The sequence below is a fragment of the Ostrinia nubilalis genome, chromosome 6, assembly GCF_963855985.1.
Source record: "Ostrinia nubilalis chromosome 6, ilOstNubi1.1, whole genome shotgun sequence".
In the NCBI taxonomy this organism is placed as follows: Eukaryota; Metazoa; Arthropoda; class Insecta; order Lepidoptera; family Crambidae; genus Ostrinia; species Ostrinia nubilalis.
The window spans coordinates 13,719,351-13,741,819 of NC_087093.1; the positions used below are offsets into that span (position 1 = coordinate 13,719,351).

General features: G+C 41.8%; 2 protein-coding genes across 2 annotated transcripts; one reads left to right on the top strand and one right to left on the bottom strand.

Moving 5' to 3' along the window:
* The first annotated feature begins 1,428 nt into the window (after window positions 1-1,428).
* On the top strand, window positions 1,429-16,230 carry LOC135072831 (uncharacterized). Its single transcript, XM_063966870.1, has 5 exons — window positions 1,429-1,551; window positions 3,198-3,432; window positions 9,890-10,164; window positions 15,170-15,268; window positions 15,844-16,230. The coding sequence occupies exons 1-5, from the start codon at window positions 1,429-1,431 to the stop codon at window positions 16,219-16,221; spliced, it is 1,110 nt and encodes a 369-aa protein (XP_063822940.1). The 3' UTR covers window positions 16,222-16,230.
* Window positions 16,231-19,109: 2,879 nt separating this feature from the next.
* LOC135072832 (uncharacterized) lies at window positions 19,110-22,090 on the bottom strand. Its single transcript, XM_063966871.1, has 4 exons — window positions 21,909-22,090; window positions 21,718-21,804; window positions 21,052-21,206; window positions 19,110-20,064 (listed from the first exon to the last, which is right to left on the bottom strand). The coding sequence occupies exons 1-4, from the start codon at window positions 22,088-22,090 to the stop codon at window positions 19,967-19,969; spliced, it is 522 nt and encodes a 173-aa protein (XP_063822941.1). The 3' UTR covers window positions 19,110-19,966.
* Window positions 22,091-22,469: the final 379 nt, after the last annotated feature.

Sequence of the window (22,469 nt, forward strand, 5' to 3'; positions counted from 1 at the left end):
GAATAAAAACAAATATCTCGACAACACAACCCCGAACACAACATTTCGCCGCTAAAGCGCCGCGCGAGCTGCCCGCTTGTTTCGAGAACGGGTCTGCGTTGCCCGCCCCGCTCCCGCGCCGCCGCCGTTCCCGCCCCGCTGCCCGCTAAGTTCGAGGCTGAGGCCTTACGAGTGTCTCGCGCGATTGGAGTGCGGTAGATCGTCCTCAACGTCTGATGTTAACCGAGTCGAGACTTTCCTGAACCTACGCTCTAGAGGTGCGTCCAGACGGGTCCGCGTGACAGTCTTGTCATCCTGCTCACTCTGCTCTTGAGTGAGCAGGATAGCTCTAAGATGCCGCCGTCGACGCCGGCCAGCGGCGCGCGGCGCGACTGGGAGCCCGGCGTGCGCGTGCGCCGCAAGCTGGCCGGCGGCGGCGGGGACGCCACGCGCGCCAAGCCGCAGCCCTCTGTCCAGGTGAGAATGGTTCTTGTGCCTATACAACTGGGTCCAAATTCGTGTGACCTTTGTATGTTGGGAAGTTGACATCATTAGCCGTGTCCACTGTCTATGCTTATGAGCCTCGCGCGATTAGGGCGCGGTGGATCGTCCACAACGTCTGATGTTAACCGGGTCGAGACTTTCCCGAACCTGCGCTCTAAAGGTGCGTGGTGCGACCACACGGGTCCGCGTGGCACTCGTGTCATCCTGCTCACTCTGCTCTTGAGTGAGCAAGATAGCTCTAAGATGCCGCCGTCGGCGCCGCAAGTTGGCCGGCGGTGGCGGGGACGCAACGCGCGCCAAGCCGCAGCCCTCTGTCCAGGTGAGAATGGTTCTTCCTATACAACTGGGACTAGATTCGCGTAACGTGTGATGTATATTGGGAAGTTGACATCATTAGCCGTGTCCACTGTCTATGCTTATGAGCCTCGCGCGATTAGGGCGCGGTGGATCGTCCACAACGTCTGATGTTAACTGGGTCGAGAGAGACTTTCCCGAACCTGCGCTCTAAAGGTGCGTGGTGCGACCACATGGGTCCGCGTGGCACTCCTGTCACCCTGCTCACCCAGCTCTTGAGTGAGCAGGACAGCAATAAGATGCCGCCGTCGACGCCGGCCAGCGGCGCGCGGCGCGACTGGGAGCCCGGCGTGCGCGTGCGCCGCAAGCTGGCCGGCGGCGGCGGGGACGCCACGCGCGCCAAGCCGCAGCCCTCTGTCCAGGTGAGAATGGTTCTTGTGCCTATACAACTGGGTCCAGATTCGCGTAACGTCCATGCTTATGAGCCTCGCGCGATTAGGGCGCTGTGGATCGTCCTCAACGTCTGATGTTAACCGAGTCGAGACTTTCCCGAACCTGCGCTCTAAAGGTGCGTGGTGCGACCACACGGGTCCGCGTGGCACTCTTGTCATCCTGCTCACTCTGCTCTTGAGTGAGCAAGATAGCTCTAAGATGCCGCCGTCGACGCCGGCCAGCGGCGCGCGGCGCGACTGGGAGCCCGGCGTGCGCGTGCGCCGCAAGCTGGCCGGCGGCGGCGGGGACGCCACGCGCGCCAAGCCGCAGCCCTCTGTCCAGGTGAGAATGGTTCTTGTGTCTATACAACTGGGACCAGATTCGCGTAACCTTTGTATGTTGGAAAGTTGACGTCATTAGCTGTGCCCACTGTTCACGCCTAAGTACCTCGCGCTATTGGAGCGCGGTGGATCTTCCACAACGTCTGATGTTCCCGAACCTGCGCTCTAAAGGTGCGTGGTGCGACCACACGGGTCCGCGTGGCACTCCTGTCATCCTGCTCTTGAGTGAGCAGGAGAGCAATATTATAGGACCAGATTCGCGTAACCTTTGTATGTTGGGAAGTTGACATCATTAGCTGTGCCCACTGTCCACGCCTACGAGTAAGTGCCTCGCGCGATTGGAGCGCGGTGGATCGTCCACAATGTCTGATGTACCATTAACCGGGTCGAGACTTTCCCGAACCTGCGCTCTAAAGGTGCGTGGTGCTACCACATGGGTCCGCGTGGCACTCCTGTCACCCTGCTCATCCAGCTCTTGAGTGAGCAGGATAGCAATATTATAGGACCAGATTCGCGTAACCTTTGTATGTTGGGAAGTTGACATCATTAGCCGTGTCCACTGTCCACGCTTACGAGTAAGTGTATCGCGCGATTGGAGTGCGGTAGATCGTCCTCAACGTCTGATGTTAACCGAGTCGAGACTTTCCTGAACCTGCGCTCTAAAGGTGAATCCATACGGGCCCGCGTGGCACTCCTGTCATCCTGCTCACCCAGCTCTTGAGTGAGCAGGATAGCAATAAGATGCCGCCGTCGACGCCGGCCAGCGGCGCGCGGCGCGACTGGGAGCCCGGCGTGCGCGTGCGCCGCAAGCTGGCCGGCGGCGGCGGGGACGCCACGCGCGCCAAGCCGCAGCCCTCTGTTCAGGTGAGAATGGTTCTTGTGTCTATACAACTGGGTCCAGATTCGCGTAACGTGTGATGTATATTCCGTGTCCACTGTCCATGCTTATGAGCCTCGCGCGATTAGGGCGCGGTGGATCGTCCACAACGTCTGATGTTAACTGGGTCGAGAGAGACTTTCCCGAACCTGCGCTCTAAAGGTGCGTGGTGCGTCCAGACGGGTCCGCGTGGCACTCTTGTCATCCTGCTCACTGCTCTTGAGTGAGCAGGATAGCTCTAAGATGCCGCCGTCGACGCCGGCCAGCGGCGCGCGTTGTGACTGGGACTGGCGGGGACGCCTCGCGAGCCAAGCCGCCCTCTGTCCAGGAAAGTTTGTTTACTGAAACTTGGACCAGCTACGTGTAACCTTGGAACTTGACATAATTAGCCGGGTCCACGCCTAAGTGCTTCGCGCAATTGGAGCGCGGTAGATCGTCTGCAATGTGTGATGAATATTGGGTAGTTGATACTATCAGCCGGGTCAAGACATCCCGAATCTCCTCCAGCTCTAAAGGTGCGTCCACAACGGGCGCACGGGCTTGCGCTACACGATTTTCGTCTTGCTTACCCTGCTCTTGAGTGAGCAGAACGCTGTTCTGTATCGAAAGCTATTATGAACAGTGCATGCAGGTGCCGGGTGCCATGTCAATTGAAAACTGAGTTTGTAGAGGTAGAACTCTTGGTTAATGGTGTCAACAACCCATTAAGCTATGTCAAGTATGTCTTCAGTCCGTAAGAAAATACAAGAATATCTCCACTTCTTCAACAGGACTCCGGCTTCAGCACGGAGACGTCCTGCGGGAAAGACGCGCACTCCTCGTCAGCATCAGCGTCAGCCTCGGCCACGCGCTCGCGGCCGCTGGAGGACGAGTTGTGGGCGCTGCTCGACGTCATCCAGCGCAAAGGCGTCCGTCTGCGAGACGAGGCCGAGCTTCTCCGAGGCGAGCTCGACGAGCGACATTCCGCAGACACCGCGGAGGAATCCTTCGCAAGAGCCCTGTCAGGTAAGGGAGAAGCCACACGGTGAGGTGCGGTCGCGGCGCGGCGCCGGAGCGATGTCACTGCGGCGTCCTGCATTTAAAAATCAATGATATGCCAGACGGTGCGTTCCGGCGCCGCACCGCAGGCACACAGCACTTCGATTGAGCGAGACGGTGCCGTATTGCGGCGCTGCATACCACATGTGTACAGTGATGCGGCAAAATGCTCCACCAAAGCCGGACATGTTTGGCCTTTTAGGGAATGGACATGGCGCACAATTTTTGTTGAAGATGCAAAAAAAAACTACAAAAAATTAGAATGAATACTGTATTTTTACTTTTTTGATATCTTTAAAAATGACTGAAATATTCAAGCTCAAAGTGCGCTCTTCCGCTAGGAGCGATTTTCCGCGCGGATTTTGAAAATGTGACGTAGTAACATGAAAAGCTGCATGTAAGATATTATCTGTGTACAATGGTTAGAATGGTTAGTAGGGGAGCCGAAGCGGGGATTTCGGGACTTACTAAAGAGTGGCAGACTAACATACAAGGAAATACTTTGCACCTGGTTGATTACCTAAAAGTATGAATTTTTGATATATAATTAACTTTAAAAAAAAATAAAACCGACTTCAAATGCGTGAACACAAAAAAAAACTAAAAATTAAAAATATTGCGTATAAAAAAGTTCAACCCCAATTTTCCACCCTTGGGGGTGAAATATTTTCTTCAAATTCGCATGAAACCACCCTTTTGATAATACCTATTCAACAAAAAAATAATCGTTCAAATTGATTTATAATCGGCGGAGATATTGCGTATAAAAAAGTTCATCCCCAATTTTCCACCCTTGGGGGTTGTTTTTTCTGTTATTAAATTTAAATGGGACCACCCTTGAGGTATTACCTATACGCCGAAAAAAGATTTGTTCAAATCGGTTCATAATTGGCGGAGTTATCGCGTAACAAACATAGAAAAAAAAAACATTCGGGTCGAATTGAGAACCTCCTCCTTTTTTGAAGTCGGTTGAAAACGGCATTAGTTCTTATGCCTCTCACCCAAAAAATACCTCAATTAAGCCCAAATTTGAGACCGCAGCCAAACTATGAGGGACGATGGAAACTAGCCTAGATGGAGGACACATGAAATTGAACTTCTGCTTCTTCATTGATAAAGACTTATCATTTACCATACCTTATCATTTTGTATTCCATTTTCAAGTCACTTTTTTTTCGCTTATTGTTTAAACAAAACGTGGGATTTTTTTAAATCTCAGGTCTTTTGAACGCACATCTGAACGATGTCTGGTTTTAATTTCTTCAGTTACTCCGTGACCATGGCGCTTGCAACAGTGCCGAAATATTGGAAACTCAAAACTAAGGTACATGGTAGCAATCCCGTTAGTAATAATAATAGGAAAATGTCTTGAAAAATAAGTAAATCGTATATTACTTTATGTAACTAATTTTATTATGTATCATACTTATAACTAATCACTTCATTCAGAACTAGAAAACGATTCCAAGGATTCCACTTTTCTTCAATAGATGATCAAGATAAAGAGGTATTTATTATAAATTGCTCTTCCACCATTTTAATTATTCTATCTTACATCTTACTTGATGAAAACTTTTTCAATTTTATTTACATGGTCATAACATTTTCACCATTCCTCTGCACCAATTTGTGAGGTACACCTGAAACCCCCGATAAAGCAGCTATTATAAGAATAATTTAAAAAAAAAACCTCCTTCTGACGCAGTTAGGTAATAAACTAAATGTATCCAATTTCACTCCAACTTACTGTCAACTCAACGACGCGCTTTAAAATCAAAGATTGACTTTGAATTATGCCTTATTTTACAATACACATTGAAAACAATATGACTTGCTTGAGCTTTTTCGACTTTTTCACAAAAATAACAAATAGGCATGAAGAGATTACAAAATTTCTGCAGCGACTGACAGTTCACTTGATTTACTTTGACAGGTGACAATAAAGCCATAGACATTTGCCATATGAAAGACACACTTTTTCAATATTTTTGTTTGCCATGAGATTCTGGTACCTATACCTATCATTTAATGAAAAGATAAACTAAACTTTTTCAGCACAACGAAAATCTGCTTTGGCGCGTAGCAATGCAACGTGACAACTGCAGTTCGGACTTCTTTATGCGTCCACTACACATACAATAAAATTTGAACTATCGCACATTTTTTCTTTTTAATTCTAATTCAGTAAAAAATGTTTTTGAAACCTTCATTCAAAATTCAAAAGTTATTATCATATGACAGAACTTATGACCAGACTATGTACATTGAATAAAATATTTTTCTTTTTATCATCAAGCTTAGCAGTCTAATAAGTTACTATGACACTCGAGTTAATCCACATTCAGCACCATAGCCTCCCCTTCTACAAGGCCCTCTACAAATGTCAAAACGTCACTTAACCCTTTTAGCACCAGTTCTTTTGTTTTTGAGAAGATGTACCCAAATTTTTATATCAATTTAATATAGTCCAGTCGTTTGGTACAAATTAACGTGGTTACCTGGAAAGTGTTCCGGGAAAATTGGTGATTAAAATAGATTTCGCTATGCTCTCTGTTAGTCTGTTAACTAAGTGTGATTGCCGCGCTCGTTGCGAAATTGGAAAAATGCTGCCTTAGAGAAGATTTTTGATAGTTACATTCTTTCCTATTTCGTCGTTACAGCCAAATGACGTTCACTGCTGGACAAAGGCGAGAGGCCTTTGGGTTTTCCATAGGTTTTTCATAATGAACAGTCCTGCGCTGCCCGCATTCAGGTTCTTCCCGCGACCTTTACCAGATCGTCAGTCCACCTAGTAGGAGGCCTGCCCACGCTACGTCTTCCAGCCCGTGGTCGCCACTCAAGAAATTTTCTGCCCCAACTCTGTCTGTCTCTACGAGCTATGTGTCCCGCCCACTGCCACTTGATTTTAGCAATTCTGCGTGCTATGTCGGTCACTTTGGTTCTCCTGCGGATCTCCTCATTTCTGATTCGATCACGCAGGGAAACCCCGAGCATAGCCCGCTCCATCACCCTTTGGGTGACCTTGAGCCTTCTTATGAGGCCCATAGTAAGCGACCACGTTTCAGAACCTTAAACTTTCCTATTTATTTCACGACTAGCTTTTGCCTGCGGCTTCACCCGCGTGAAATTTAGTGTCACAGGTAGGCATAAATTATAGCCTATATGTTAATCTGGGTTACAAACAAAACAATAATATTGTACAGTTTCAACAAAATCCGTTGAGTACTTTTTGCGTGAAAGAGTAACAAACCTGAGACACAGGAATCTTCCTAGTTCAAGTATCAACCCACCAACATTCTTACTTTTTGTTTTTCCTGATTGTTTGTTATCATAATATTATCTGTTATGTTGGTGAGAAATAAACATTACTTTATTTTATTTTAAACTTCCAGACATCCAAACTTTCGCATTTATAATATTAGTAGGATACAATTATGTAATGTAGAAACAAACAAGACAAAAAAAATGTTTACTTCAGCAACGCGAATTTTTTTATACTTCAGCATATTTAGTACACCCGGCAGCATGTCCTGCCATGATCAAAGAAAAAAACCGGCCAAGTGCGAGTCGGGCTCGCACACCGAGGGTTCCGCCGTACAAACGTAGCGGTTTACAATTTATGACGTATTAAATCAAATTACTTACTTGATTCCGTTGCGAGTAGTGGCGAATTTCAAAATATGCGGTATGATTATTCTTTATTTATTTATTTTTCCTATATTTGCATTATAGGTAGGTACCTACCTCAGCGTTTTGAATTTTTGCGTTGATTTAGAATTTCTCACAGTTTAGAGGCAATTAGATTTAAGAAGTGTTTGATATGAATTTCAACTTTAATATCTCTACGCGTTCATGTGAAAAAGGGTAGGTAGTAAGTTTATAATTATTAAAAAAATATTTTATGTCATGTAAGCAAAAATAATATTTAAAATTTTATATAACTTCAAATTTATCATTTTCGCAATTTTTCCTTTATCTGTACTATATAACGTTGCTTCGTGCCGAATTTCAAGATTCTGAGTTCACAGGAAGTACCTTGTAGGTTTTGATTCCCTAGCGTGTGACGGAAATTCGTCTAAGGTGTCGGTATAAACTGCTGTATCTTTTGATCGCGTTAACTTAGAAGTTTGATTTTTTTACTTCTTAAAGGGACAATAGATCTAGGTATTTGGTATAAATTTCAATTTGATACCTTTATTCGTTCGTGAGAAATAAGGTAGTAAGTTTCATTTTATTAAAATATTTTTATTATATTATATAACTAAAAAAATGTAATTTTCGCAATTTTTCCTATATTTGCATTATATGACAATGCTTTATGCCAAATTTCAAGATTCTGAGTTTACGGGAAGTATCCTGTAGGTTTTGATTCCTTTGCGAGTGTCGAAAATTTGTTGAAAATATCGACATAATCGGCTGTATCTTTTGATTGGCTTGGCTTAGAAGTTTGATATTTTCACAGCTTAAAGGGACAATAGACCTGAGTATTTCATGTGAATTTCAGCTTGATACGTTCACGCGTTCTTGAGATAAAGGGTCTTGACAGACGGACGGACGGACAACAAAGTGATCCTATAAGGGTTCCGTTTTTTCCTTTTGAGGTACGGAACCCTAAAAAGAACTCGCAATTTAGCAGGTATTTTAATTTGACTGTTTCACAACTCTAAATCTATTTAACTTGCACTACATGAAATTTATCACATTTATCAAAGCTTCTTAGCTTGTCTATGTCCCAAAAGTTATAAAATGAAAAAAGTAGTTGTCAAAAACATTTTTTAAAGCGGGTTTTTTTCAATAAGGCGGGCGCGCGCGCCGCTTTAAACGAGGTCACAAAATTCGGAAAGAACATAGCGAAATCTATTTATTCACCAATTTTCAAAAAATCCGGAAAACTTTCCAAGAAAAATTAACAAATAACTGGACTATTTACTCGTTATTGAGCACAGAGACACAAACTTAATTATTTTTCCAGAAAATTTATATTTAAGTGCATAAAAATGTAAAAATGGCTTCATATTGCACAAAATTGGCAATAGGTGGCATAATAATGGTTACTTTTTTAGCGCCTAGTTTGAAATGTGATTGAACGATGACAACTAAAAACAGTTGTCAGTTAGGTAAAATTTTATTTTAGTTGGAAAAAGACAAAAAGTGGTAAATGGGTTAACGTGCGGGGGCTGCAAAATCATGTTGTGACGTCACGCGCGAATATTGGAAATTTTTGAAAATTTTAAAAAGTCCGTAAACTTCTCGAGGCTCTATCTTCGGTAATACTGGATGGATTGAGGTGAAATAAAAACTAGTGTAATGTGTGTGATCTAAACTTTAAATTAAGTCATAATTTAACTTAATATTACAACTTATGCGTGTTGTCCATTGTCCAGCAAAATATTGTCTTGTCCTGCCTGTCCGGCCAAATGAAGCACAGAGTCCGGCTTTTGTGTTTTTGAACCTGGCAACCCTATCCCCGCATCCAGGCTCTTCCCACGACCTTTACCAGATCGTCGGTCCACCTAGTAGGAGCCCTCTCCACGCTACGTCTTCCAGCCCGTGGTCGCCACTCGAGAACTTTTCTGCCTTTCTCAACGGCCATCGCGTCGTCTCTACGAGCTATGTGCCCCGCCCACAGCCACTTGATTTTAGCCTGTCAGGTATCCACCACACTCGACCGGTTCCCAAAAACAACACCATATAAAGCCCCACCTTGAAACAAATGCACGCTGAAATGCAATTCTATTTAAGCGCAGTCTATGTTGGTCAATGCTTGCAAGCGTAACCTTGCAGGCTGTCCACCCAAAAAAAGGTTTAAGTAGGTCTGAATGCAATTATTAAACTGGTTTGATGCTTATTTTTGGTGCGGTGACGCAATGCTTACATTCAGCGGAGGTAACCTTTATTTCGTTTGATGATACATTTTCATGAATTCGATATTTAAAACGAATCCTGATAGATTTCTATTCAACTGATGTCCATCATTGCGGAACATCATACCACAGCGTAAACAACAACCGTGGCCAGTTGCACTGCGTAGTTAATAATAATATAATTCAGTATATCCGTCACGGGGCGATGCATCGCAACTGGTCAGAATAATCCAGTTGAACAACGATTGACATCTTTCTCTCATTCTCGGCTAAACTAAAACCCCGAATACGCCCCGCACTTGCCTCTCGGCTCCAATAAAAAACAATGCTGTATGCTGAGTTGGGGACCTTTTACTTTTTTATCTTTTAATTGTTTAATTATTTCTTTTCATTTTCTTTCCACTCTTCTCTTTATTGCATTTTTGATAATACTCTGGGACGGATCCAGAACGGTTTTTTTTATTCAGTGTTTCGTCTCACTGGGACGGAACGAGTTGTGGGACGAATCACTGAACGAGCCTGCAAAATAAAAATTATATCAATTCCTATCGAATCCGCAGCCGCCGGCGGTTGCAGCGAGTGCGGCGACTTCCAACGTTTGCGCTGCGAGCGCGACGCGCTCCTCGCGCGAGCGGCCCAGCTCGAGGCCGAGGCGGCCCGAAGCCCCGCGTCGGCCCCGCGGACTCCCCTCGGCCGCCTGGACTCGGCGCTGGACACGCCCGCGCGGCCGCCACGCGTCGCCACGCCCGACTCCAAGAAGTTCGCGGCGATTCTCCTCGAGAGCAATCCCGTCGAACTGCAACGCCAGTTGCTGACGTCCACCGTTCAGAATCAGGTCAGTGGGGCGTTGGTTTTTGTTTATTTTTTAAGATACCCCGTAGATTACCGACTTTTTATTGGACGAAAGTTTATCGAGCTTCGCTTTATGATTCCTCATACAAATTGGAAGCCGACTAATTACTAACGGAGTTTGCTGTTTCTCTAAGAAACTAGTGCCCGTTTTCACCATCAATCCCTAATTTTTAAGTAAGCTAAAGTTTAAGGCAACACAATATGAATTTTGTTTTCATAGGGGTAGGTGAAAACGGGCATAAGTTTTCTAGATTATGACATACTGGGGGTTTGTCTTTACAGTATCGGCCATTTGAACATAATCTGATTATAACCACATGCCACAGTGTCATGTTAGCGTCAAGTGCGATGTGGCCAGTACGTAATGTGTACATATCTAAAGAAACCTGTCCGATCCGAAAGGGGTGATTCTGGTACTTACATACTACAACTTTTTATAATGTTACTAATATGGGATCGAATATGATTTTTACACCAGTTGCAGTAATATAATAATGCAGTTTTGGTGCATTTTACTGAGAAAAAAATACGCAACAATACTTTTTACTGATCTGTGGGTGGCCACGCAAGTCTAGAAGAAATTAGTGACAATAGGGTCATGTGACTGGGTAATGAAATCGAAATTCTATTTAGTAGACAGATAATAAAAAAATATTGGACACATATTTTTTATTTTTTTTCATAATCGAATAATTACAGTATTATATATATTGAGTTGAAATGTCGCGTGACGTCACTTTTGAGTAAAAAATCTACTCAAGCGTGACGTAAGTACGTAACGCGCCATTTCAACTCGATGTACCTAGCACTGTTATTATTTAATTATGAAAAAGAAAATAAAAAATATGATTCTAATATTTTCTAATTATCTGTCTGACGGACAAATAATTGAAATTTTGACATCTAGCCTATTCTCATCACTCACTCACTAGTTAGACACTATAAACAATCCACAGATGTCGTATTGCAATATTAACAAACAGTTACACAATAATAAATATTACGGGCCTTCTTTTTGTGTCTAAAGTGACTAAAAAGCAAATTCTTATGTGTAATATCGTACATCAGCTTTATAATTTGGCACCGCACTGACTTCAAAGTATTAATAAATAATCTTCGGTTTTTATATTTTCTCTACCGGCATTTGTAATTTCTTTATTATTTTTTATCAGCCGATGTGATTGAGAAACTACGTTCCTCGGTAATTATGAGTCGACTCGTGATCAAACAACAATAAAAGTTGTTAGTACAATTGATCAGTGTGCGATTCTGATCGTGACAGCGCTGTTTAAGTTAATCAATTAGCGTATGGAACGTAACGGTGGAGCGCGAATTGTTTCATGCACTGGACGCGACAGTTATCGACCCATTTGGTAATCTAAATGATTATTACTGCATACGTCGGTCACCTCTTTTGCAATTTTGACGATACCTATTTCAGTTTACTAGAATTCTTGTAGTGCACTACTATAAGCGCTCAGCGTGACGTTTCTTTACATTTTGACAGTTAATAACACGCTACTATACGGAAGATCAGTGTTAAATGGGAAAGTCAAACTTCCCAAGGTCTCTCAAGGGCTTATTATATCAATCAGTATTAAATAGCAGTAGTTATTTGAGACTAAATAGAAAGAGGCTAAGGTACGTTATTATGGACGAAGTCATTTGTCTCTTAATTCTAGATCCTTTATGGCCAGTAAAATGCCAGCACAATAAATTTCACAAACTAGCCCAGATTTATTTTCGCGATCATTATAGTAACGAGAGCACAAAATTGCGAAACGTCAAACGCAAACGACCCAACTGAATTTTTGACACATTTTTTGTGTTCGCAAATTACCTGATGGCTAATTGCAGAATAGCTGAGGTAACAAGTGCTGAGGAAAGCTTGCAGTAACGAGCAGTGTCAAACGGGGTGACGTAACGAGGGATTTCTTCAAATTACGCGGAACAGTAAATAAGGCTAATGGAGTGTGGCGATCACTCGAGCCGCTCTTAAGGCTTCACTACACTAACATAACTCCTTGTTATTGCAATGATTTGCAATCACAAAACAGCCGTAAAAACGAAGAGACCCTTCAAACACGATCATATTTTGGCAAAATGATCATAAATAATCTTCATACTATCTATCATGCAAGCGCTTCGTCTAACTAAAGTGAGGCAAAATTATTTTCCATCCAATGTCTTCTTACATTGTTTGGCTTTGTCAACTGTCAGAACGTATGGAAAAAAAATAAGCCAGTGGTCTAGTTTGAAGTGCCTCACTTTTCTTGCACTTACTCGGTTTGTAAATGCTATAATTCTATGTTTATTTAACACGAGCATTATCTGTTGTGAAAACCATATAAATATGCGTACAGCAATTTGCCCGATGCGATTAACCCGAATAAACATGACTGATGCACATAATGCATTTAGAAATAATGAAAAATCTTGCAATTAGTGGCAATTACTTGTACCTACTTACTCCAATCCTAATTAATTGTGTCATTAAATTGACATATAAATCAAAGAAAAAAAAATAAGTAAGAATCACTGGTATGACAGTTTATCTAATAAGAATGGGAAAGTGACAGTTGGATTTCATTTCATTTACTGATTTCGCGCTTAGTTGATATAAATCCGCAATAATCCAGTGTGTGTAAGCCTTTACAGCCAAATCCTAGTTAGTAACTCTATTGTTAGCAGTTTGAATGCTCATTTAATGGCGATTGCAACTGTAGGCGTCCTTGGCAGCGATTATCTGCAAATATTGCCATTGCGTCACCGTTCCGTTATTACAAACGTCTAAAATCATCGCCTAAACACCTTATTTGAACGTTTATGCGTCACTATAACACCTTGGCCTATACTGATTGACCGTATCACGCTTTAAACGTTTCCTTGTTCACTTAAATCCTGGCTGTAAATACAACCTACAATACTACCTAATTTTTTTCTTTAACTTACATCGATAAGTGGTGCGCAACCAAGGCCAGATATTTTTGCATTAATCAAATATTTGTGCTGATATTTAGATAGCGCTGAGTAACGTTTTCTACATTAGCCAATTTACCACACAATATTGTTAAATTTTATTAGGTACTTGAACCTTTGCCCTTGGTTTTAGAAAGGCCTTTTAACTAAGTGTCCAATTAAATAATATAGTGGCGAACGCTTGGGTAGTCAGTCAGTATTGATTGAAACATAACTGATTCGACTCGCGCTTTACCCTTATCTGTATCTCTACTAGTTTTTATCATACGCACCTTGTATCTGAAAACTTTCATACTCACTGAATATAGTAACGAAATATTCAGTTATATTTTGTAACATAAAATTCTATTGTTGTATTTCATGACCTGCCAGCACACATAAGCAAAGGGTATTAAAGAGTTGGTAAATCTTTTCTAGTATTGCGATTGCGAATATGATGGAAGGTGGTTAAATAAGTAATCCAGGTGTTCGTTTTCCCAGCTCATCATAAATGAAAACCATTCATTATTTATACATACACACTGCGTACATGCAATCAGTGCGTTCTAAAACGATAAGATTCAACTGACGTCACATCTGAATGTCGTAATTTCGTTCCACGGGGTCTTTCCTCAATTATGTCCACTAAAATATTTTAATGATTCTGCCTGAGTCATTCGAGTTGGTGCAACGCTTTAAAATACGGATAATTGCTGGAACTTCCTAGAAATAAGAAGTCAGTGGGGCAACCAAGAGTGGCAGTAGTTCCCAAGTCCGTTATTATAACTGCTGAACGGTCATAACGCGATTAACCTCTGCTAATCGCCGTCCTACTCCCTTCATAGCCGCTTCTGTAGGCCACCGCTAACAGCCATACACCGCCGCTGTATTTAATGACTATGCTTTGCCAACAAAAGGCTTGGAACCTTTAGAGACCCTTTCTCTGAATGTCCATTATGAACAAACTATTTATCAGCCACTAAAGAAGATTGTGTGAAGCAGCGCTACATTAATAATAAGCAATGTTTTCGGTATAAATGGAGCAAAATAATAAATAATGGATTTATTCATAGGATCGCCGGTGAAATCATTCATGTTCAAGTATCTATTTCATTCCTATATATTTTGACGTACGTATGATCAGTGATTGTATATTTATTATTCATCAAATGTCTATAGTTGTGAAGTAGTTATAGAAATGCATTTTATCATTAGTTTATTCAGTTTTATCATGTTGATTGCGGCTGTAATCGTGTCGCTGGCTAAGTATATTATGACTGCCAACTGCCAAGCTATAATTTGTGCCATATCACGAGTAATAAGCATTTCTTCGTTAAATGCTCGCTTTACTTGTCGTAACACTAACACCGTTCGCAGATATTAGACATCACTAGTTCTCTTTGTTTAATTTATCTTGTAAATATCATCTCAATCAATCGATAACTAGGACAACGTATCGATTAATTGCTCTTTTGATTTCTTTTTTGTGGAATTCCTTTGCCGCTTATGTGCATATTATGATATTGGACGCGTTTCTGATATCATCACAACTTTTGCCAACTATCTATGAGTCAGTTTACCTCTTTCTTGACGAAGGGAAGAGTTATAATGACGACTTTTGAACCTTTATTTTGTTATTACTATAGCAGTTATTAAATGATTTGTGATGCATAGAAATGCTTAAAATATGAACGCATTATTTGGCGGCTTTTAAGTTTGAAAGCGATATTTTTGACCATTTACACAAGAAAATAGTATACAACTGTTTTTTTTGGCATGATGGTTCTTTTTAGTGGAGCCATTATTTAACATGGACTTAGAACTACCAATTCTGCCTGACCCAGGTTAAGAAACCCTGGTTTAGACAAAAAGATGTACTCGCTTTTAGGAAAAGATTGCTCCATTTTAATCAATACTTTACATTGATGTTTTCGGTGTTGTAGCAGTTTATCATTTGTTTCATTCTAAATGTTAGCATCATGCTGATGTTTGTGTACAATGATAACTAATTAACATTATTTGTGTTCCAGGTGTTAGTTGACCGATTGAAACGAGCGGCTGCGCATCGGACGGTACTGCTAGAGAGGCTTGAGCGCGCGCGGGATCTCAACGAAGACCTTAAATTTAGGGTACGTCATGTTACATGTTCTCGTAGGGTAGTTTTTGGTATTTACTGCGATATATTTATAAAACGCGAATCGAGAGTAAAAAATGTTGTGTCGTTAAGGTAGAGTACAATGGGATCCATCCTTTCTTTTTGTGGATATCGTAAAAGGCACAAATGGTTGTCAAGGGACAAATTATACGAACATTCGGTCACCCCAACTCGTCTGACCGGTATGGAGAGTATCGAGTTAGACCAAAGGTTTGCGATTTTGCAGTACAGGTTAAAGTGATGGAATTGAAAATTTTCAACTTGCCTGCTGAAATGCATGATACAGATTTTTTAAACGTTGAAAGTACAATCGATCTTGAGTAAATCGATTTCAGGTTTTGCTTTCACATAATTATTATTCATAAGTGTCACCAGTGCAGTGGTCAAAATTGAACAAAATGTTTTTGATTCTTATTTATTTATTTATTTAAAATCTTTATTGCACACATAAAAAACAGTGGTACAACAGGCGAGCTTAATGCCATGTGGCATTCTCTTCCAGCTAACCAGAAAATTTGTTCTTACTAAAGTTTTCAATTTCCATTTCAGCTAGAGGAAAAGAGCATAGAGCTGGAAGGAGCGCGCGCGCTCGTCCGCAAACTCGAGCGCGGACGTCGCAGCCCGAGCCCGCGCCACAGCAGCATGCGAGACATGGAGCCGCTGCCGATACCGCGCGCCGCGTCCGCCGAACGCTTGTGCGATACGCCGCGCCGACGTCCTTCACGCATCCCACTCCACACGGCACATAAAGGCGCAGCCCCCAGACCACCCCGTCCTGCCTCCCAGGGCTCCGTGCGATCCGCCTCCTCAGCCCGCGGACGAAAGGAACCAAAGTCCGGAGTCCCCGTCCGCAGGTCACCGCCCGACAACAAGGTGCGCGCCCGCTCCTTCTGGAACTCCTGGTTCTTTAAAGATTCCGGCTCGTGAGCCCCTAACCGTGTGCACAGTGACTCACGTGTATGCCATTATGTCGATAGTGAGTTTTCGTTTTACTTTCCGTTGGTTCAGTGTTGGTTCGGCGCGCATGACTAACTTTGTGTTTGTCACTAATAAGTTGTGATGGCTCAAAAATCTGCGTGTGAAATCTGAGTTTAGTTTAAGTTTCGTTATGAACTCGTTTCTTATGGTTATGTTCGACGTTATTATTATGTTGTGCTTTTTTCCAAACTTTATTGTATTTCGAATACCCAATTTGGAGAATTGTAAACGTATATTGTTATAATATAACGTGATGAATTGTAAAAAGATTTTTACGCCACACAAGTTCATGTCGTTGTATAAATTTTCGTTCATGCTAATCATAAAATTAATTTGTAAAAGTTATCGTATCTGGGATTTGACGCTGTGTTCCCTATATTTTTGTATTAATCGATAACTGAAAAATATAACAGACGTCCCGCATACGAAAACTGGTAATAAATGTCACATACAATTTCAGTCATCGTAATAATATCATACCTAACTGTAAATAAAATTAATTTATAATCAATCGATACACTATGTAATCAATCATGTACCATTATGATAGCCAGAGACGGTAAGTGTTACAATTGCGTTTAACAAAGTATTAATCACCATTTGCCACTGAACACATTGCTAATATTTTTGTTTTGAAAGTATTTTTCAGTTAGTTGTTTTGAGTTTAGTTTTTTTGACATAGTGGCATAATCGCATAATAATCGGCTAATCGAACACATGCAAAATTGAAGCCTCCCACACGGCACTGTTGAGTATTTTGGGCAGTACGATTCTAGACAACGTTTCATGCACCCCTACACAAACTTGAGGTATCTAACAACCGTATTTAGAATATTTGTTTTAATATAACAAATAATATGCTATTAAAATTGTGTAGTGGAATACACAGTTTTTACTTGTTTCTCAATGGATTTCTTTCAAACAGAGTCACGACGATGATGAATAGGGAACCTTACGCGAAGTTAATTCTGTAGATCACACTCGTGCCTACCTAGTTTGCTACTTGCTAATTGATTTAAAATGTTATGAGCGTGTGCTTGTACGGCAATGGCCTTGTATTTCGGATGACACATGCCTAGTCTTCGCAGCGGTGACCGGACCCGCAACGGATACCAGTTGCGGGCCTGTCTAATTGCCAAACATAAGATTCACTCGTGTAATGTAAAATCTTTCATCGTTTTACCAAAAACGCTCTCATCGGAGCTCGCGCTTGACAAAATCGTGTTCCATAAAACGCTGCAACGCAAAAAGTCAAAAAGGTTCCCTATTGATTAACGGGGATCAAAAGTCGAGCAATACAGAACGCCGGCCGAGGCGTCGCGTAACTCGCTTGCATGTCGCAGAGCGGACCGGAGCCGGAGCGGGCGTGGGCCGACGAGCTCCGCGAGTCACTCAAGGAGACTCGCGGGGAAGCCGCGTGGCACGCGCGGGCCGCGCTGCTGGCCGAATACGTTGCGCGCACGCAGCGTTTGACGCGCATGCGGCCGCTGCCCGCGCCGGAACGTCTGACCTACGCGCCAGATCTCGCCTTGGAGCTCACGAGATCCATCCTCGACGACGAGGCGTTGTGGGACAACCGCCCGCAGCAGTACTTCGAGAGCATGAGCCGGGAGCCTGACGCTGACACGCCGGCGGACTACACCAGCGACTCGCTGGACCCGTACTGAGTGAGTTTCGAACTGTCTTGTTTTGTGCTCCGTTTCACGAAATTTTACGGCTCGAAATTTGAACACCGAAACGCTGGATCCGTATACGTATAGATGTGCACGTTCCGTTGTGCTGTAATATACCTAATAAGATACGCGGTAAACCGCCACGCACGTCACCCAAGTGATTTCTCATGTAGTGAAGTGAAACGTGTACGTTCATACGTATGGGACCGGTGTGTTTATGCATTTAATGCTGTGATTGATAGAATAAATGTCAAAAGATCACACAATATCTAAAATTTATTAGAGTACAACCTGTTACTAAGACACGTGATTCTGATGACGAGCCGTAAACTTTTATCAACTAGTTTAATATTTCGAGTTTAGTCTTTATGGATGTGAACTCGCTCAATCCTCTGATGAAACAATGTAGCATTAACAAAAATATCTTTAACTAATTAGCAGAGGAACTCTAACCGAAAGCAGAAGGTAGACTTTGATTTCCGAATTACTTTTGTGAGATTTAGTACATAGTGAGTCGCACGATTGCACCGCTCGTTTGTTCCTGCCACATCTCTGTTTCGCATTGAATTCCATTAGCAGATCGATCATTCCACGTTAAAAGGCACGTCGCTGAATGTTTCTGTGATCTGTGATACTGTCACTTTTGTTGTTTACGTGTATGCGTCAATTCGATCAGGGCCATAATATTTATTAATGTACAATAGTGTTCCGATAAATATTCCTATAGGTGAAATTGTAGTTTCATAATTTTATCATTATGAAATATAATAATTTATATTGTATTGTTCTTTTAAAATTTTGAATGAATGTAATGCAATAGTTATGTATGAAATTATCTTAGTTCGTTTATGCCTTTTGTGTGGTGAATATTTAAAATCTATATTGTTATGTAAATAACATTATGAATTGCTGAATTTTAAATTCACCCGTACTAGTTAGTGTGTTCGTCAGCCGCAATGTCCACTCGTGGGCCGACTTACATGAAGTGTGCCGATGATGGTAGCTATTTAACCTAATTTTGTCATTCCTAAGTCTACAAGGACAGACTGTAACTAATTTTATATTGAGTGAGAGCTTGGAACGACTGTAGCAAGGCTGTGAACACTTAAGTGTGCTTGAAGTTGTATCTGATGTAAAAAGAATAGATGAGGAATTAAAATAGTGTTAATTAGCGGTTAATATTTTAATGGTTCACAAGGTACATCTATGATTGTGGCGACTATTAATTTATACATAAATATACTATTGTTGTTGAAGGTTTTCTAAACGTCCAAAGCTGTACGTCCTATTAGTGCGGCGAAGTCCGCGACTGCCTGAGTTACTGTAATATTGTTGGTTTGTATAGCATAACAACTTTCTTCACACGACACAGCTCGGTAACAAATAGTAGGAGACTGATTTTGTATAAATCTAATGAAATAAATAGTGATATGCTTATACCAAGGGAGGAAGGGGGATACTCCATTTAGATGCCCTTATTGTATATTTGTTTCTAAGCTTCTTACTATGTAAAAAGTTATTGCCTATTTTAGGTACCTTAATGTAATTAATAACGTTAATAACAATTCCAATTCTATAGACTATGACTGTATTTTTATAAGTTAGGAATTATTAGCTAAAATAATTAAGTCAACTGTTTATTGTACAGCTTTCATTCACGCTCTAGTATTTTGTAAATTATTAAGCCACTACCTAGCTACAATTAAGATACTCATAAAATTATCTAGTTGACTTGAATCTAGTTGATGACTATCATTGTAGAGTTGTACAGAAATCATATCATTATATATACAAATTATTCAAATAAATTGTTCATATCAAACACTGGTTTTTTATTTCAACAAAAACAGACTAGTTTTCGAAATAACTAACATTTATTTAGCATAACAAATAAAGAAACACAAAACTTAACATAAAACAATTCATGAAACACTAGTAGAAGGAAGTAACAAACGTACAGAAAATAAGTATGTATCAAATTATATCACTTTAGTATTAAAAATAAACGAAAGTTGCAAAATTCATTTTACTTGGTCAAACTTAGGTCCTAATAGGATATCTCTTATTTCTAAAGTTTCAGGGTCTTTATTTATTCTTATGAACCCATGCTGTTTCAATTCTGAAACAAAACCATTTGATTATGAAGGACTAACAGCCTTATGTAATGGAATCTTTCTGGGTAAAGATATATTTATTATGAACTAGCTTTCCGCCCGCGGCTTCGCCCGCGTGGAATTTTGTCTGCCACAGAAAAACTTTATCGCGCGCGTCCGTTTCAAAAACCAGGATAAAAACTATCCTATGTCCTTTCCCGGGACTCAACCTATCTCTATGCCAAATTTCATCAAAATCGGTTCAGTGGTTTAGGTGTGAAAGTGAGACAGAGTTACTTTCGTTATAATATACTGGTCATCACAAAAATCGGCCCACCTACGTTTTACAGGAAAACTCGTTTCTACTGACACAATCATGGTGCCCCAACAATATTGGTGTTATTTGAAAGCCCAATAAATATCCTTAAAGAAAAACACATTTAATTTCTTAATAAACGATTAACATAAACGCGATATACAATAAATGAGACTTGAAAAAAGACCTCACTTTGAGCTCAATTACACCCTCTGGGATCAATTACACCAATTTTTATGGTTATAAAACCAAATAATGATCTCACGTGTCCTCTTTAACAGATGGATAGCGATTAATCCCACCTTAAAACAGTTTTATAGCCATAAAAGCGTAAGCGTGGCTCAAGCGTAACTACCTATTTTTTGAAGAAGTGACTCTGGATTCTTCTACATTTTTGGGGTAAAACTTTCCTTTAATGAAATGAAGTTTAGAACTAGGCTTTTAAGTGGTGCCAATATTGGTGGGAAGTGGGGATGCATACGTTTGAAAGTGGTTGTCGCGGTAGGGTCGATTTTTGTGATGACCAGTGTATTAGTATAGGTTTGTACCTATGCAGCTATGCCTTTCCTAATGTGGTAATAGGCGATAGAATATTATTTTTTTGTGCCCACAACCTTTTTTGAGAGCTGGATCCACGCCTGCCAAAGAAGCTGTAAGGTCGGACCTAAGTAAGCTATAGTAAAATGCAAGCACTTACTGAGTATAGAGGTGAAGCAGCGTGCAGCGATGACAGCGCCGTGGCCGGCCAGCGACGGGCCCGCGCGCACCAGACTTCGGACTGTGAGCGGAGTGCGCCGCGCTTTAAGACCGCCTAGAATCTTGACCATCGTGCCTTCTGTGCCCCATTGCTCGCTACAAAAGAAAAACTTATTGAAAAAGGCACTAGAGAAATGGAGACTGGGAAAAGACTTTCTGGGTTTGGGGAGTTTTGAATTTGAAAGATATTTTGCGAAACGGACTCTGGGGATATAAATTTAAAAAAAATATTGTGTAAGGATGAAGTTGCAAGATGATACATCGATGTAAATCGATCTTTTTTTTTAATAGAATAGTGCATAACTGAGTTGTTTCCTAGGGTACTGGAGCGGTGCAGGAAGGTGTACTATCGGCAACAGTGTCAACTGCCTATTGCCAGTCATGTCGTCTCGTTCTATCGCAATGAATCGCCATTTGAAGAGAGCGAGAGCAAAAACAGAAATGGATAGTTAACACTGTGGCCCATAGTACATTTATTGCTTGAAATATCAGCAAGAATTATTTTATCATCACATGTCACCACTCCCGCACCGCTCCACTAACACAGGAACCTACCTATTCGCTATGCATAAAAATATATTTTCACATTTCATGCAACAATACTAACCGTATAAATCTCCTCGAGTCCGTATTTTGGTCGGAGTCTCCCAACGACACTTTGGTCCTATCCAAGCTTTCCAGTTGCGTTTCTGAGCTGTTGCGAGGTCAGGCCTACCTCTTGCAACATCACAGCGAGACTCATTTAGTAGGAACCTACTCAGTTGTACCTGTAAATATTTCGTGTCTAACAATACTAACCGTATAAATCTCCTCGAATCCGTCGTCTGGTCAGAGTCTCCCAATGACACTTTGGTCCTATCCAAGCTCCCGAGTCGAGTTTCGGAGCTGTCGCTGCCGTGTCTAGCCTCGCGGGTGCTTCGCTGGGTGTCTTCGGCGGGCTTAGGGCCCGGCAGGTCGGCCAGGCCTGCCTCTTGCAGCATCACAGCGAGACTCCCTTAGGAACCTACTCAGTTGTGCATATTTCATTTCTATCTAACAATACTGACCGTCTCTTCAATACTGATCTTCTAGAGTCCTTCGTCTGGTCGGAGTTTCCTAACAACACTTTGGTCCTATCCAAGCTCCATAGCTGCGTTTCAGAGCTGTCGCGAGGTCAGGTCGGCTAGACCTGCCTCTTTCAGCATCACAGCGAGACTCCTTTAGTAGGAACCTACTCAGTTGTACCTGTAAACATTACGTGTCTAACAATACTAACCGTATAAATCTCCTCGAATCCGTAGTCTGGTCGGAGTCTCCCAAAGACACCTTAGTCCTATCCAAGCTCCCGAGTTGAGTTTCGGAGCTGTCGCTGCCGTGTCT

Excerpts from the sequence above, each read along its gene's own strand:
- LOC135072831 (XM_063966870.1), top strand. The coding sequence starts at position 1,429 with ATGCCGCCGTCGACGCCGGCCAGCGGCGCGCGGCGCGACTGGGAGCCC. Across the intron at positions 1,552-3,197 it reads AGCCGCAGCCCTCTGTCCAG|GACTCCGGCTTCAGCACGGA; the intron begins GTGAGAATGGTT and ends CTTCTTCAACAG. Across the intron at positions 3,433-9,889 it reads CTTCGCAAGAGCCCTGTCAG|CCGCCGGCGGTTGCAGCGAG; the intron begins GTAAGGGAGAAG and ends TCGAATCCGCAG.
- LOC135072832 (XM_063966871.1), bottom strand. The coding sequence starts at position 22,090 with ATGCTGCAAGAGGCAGGCCTGGCCGACCTGCCGGGCCCTAAGCCCGCC. Across the intron at positions 21,207-21,717 it reads GACTCGAGGAGATTTATACG|CGAGCAATGGGGCACAGAAG; the intron begins GTTAGTATTGTT and ends TTTCTTTTGTAG. Across the intron at positions 20,065-21,051 it reads CTGCTTCACCTCTATACTCA|AATTGAAACAGCATGGGTTC; the intron begins GTAAGTGCTTGC and ends GTTTTGTTTCAG.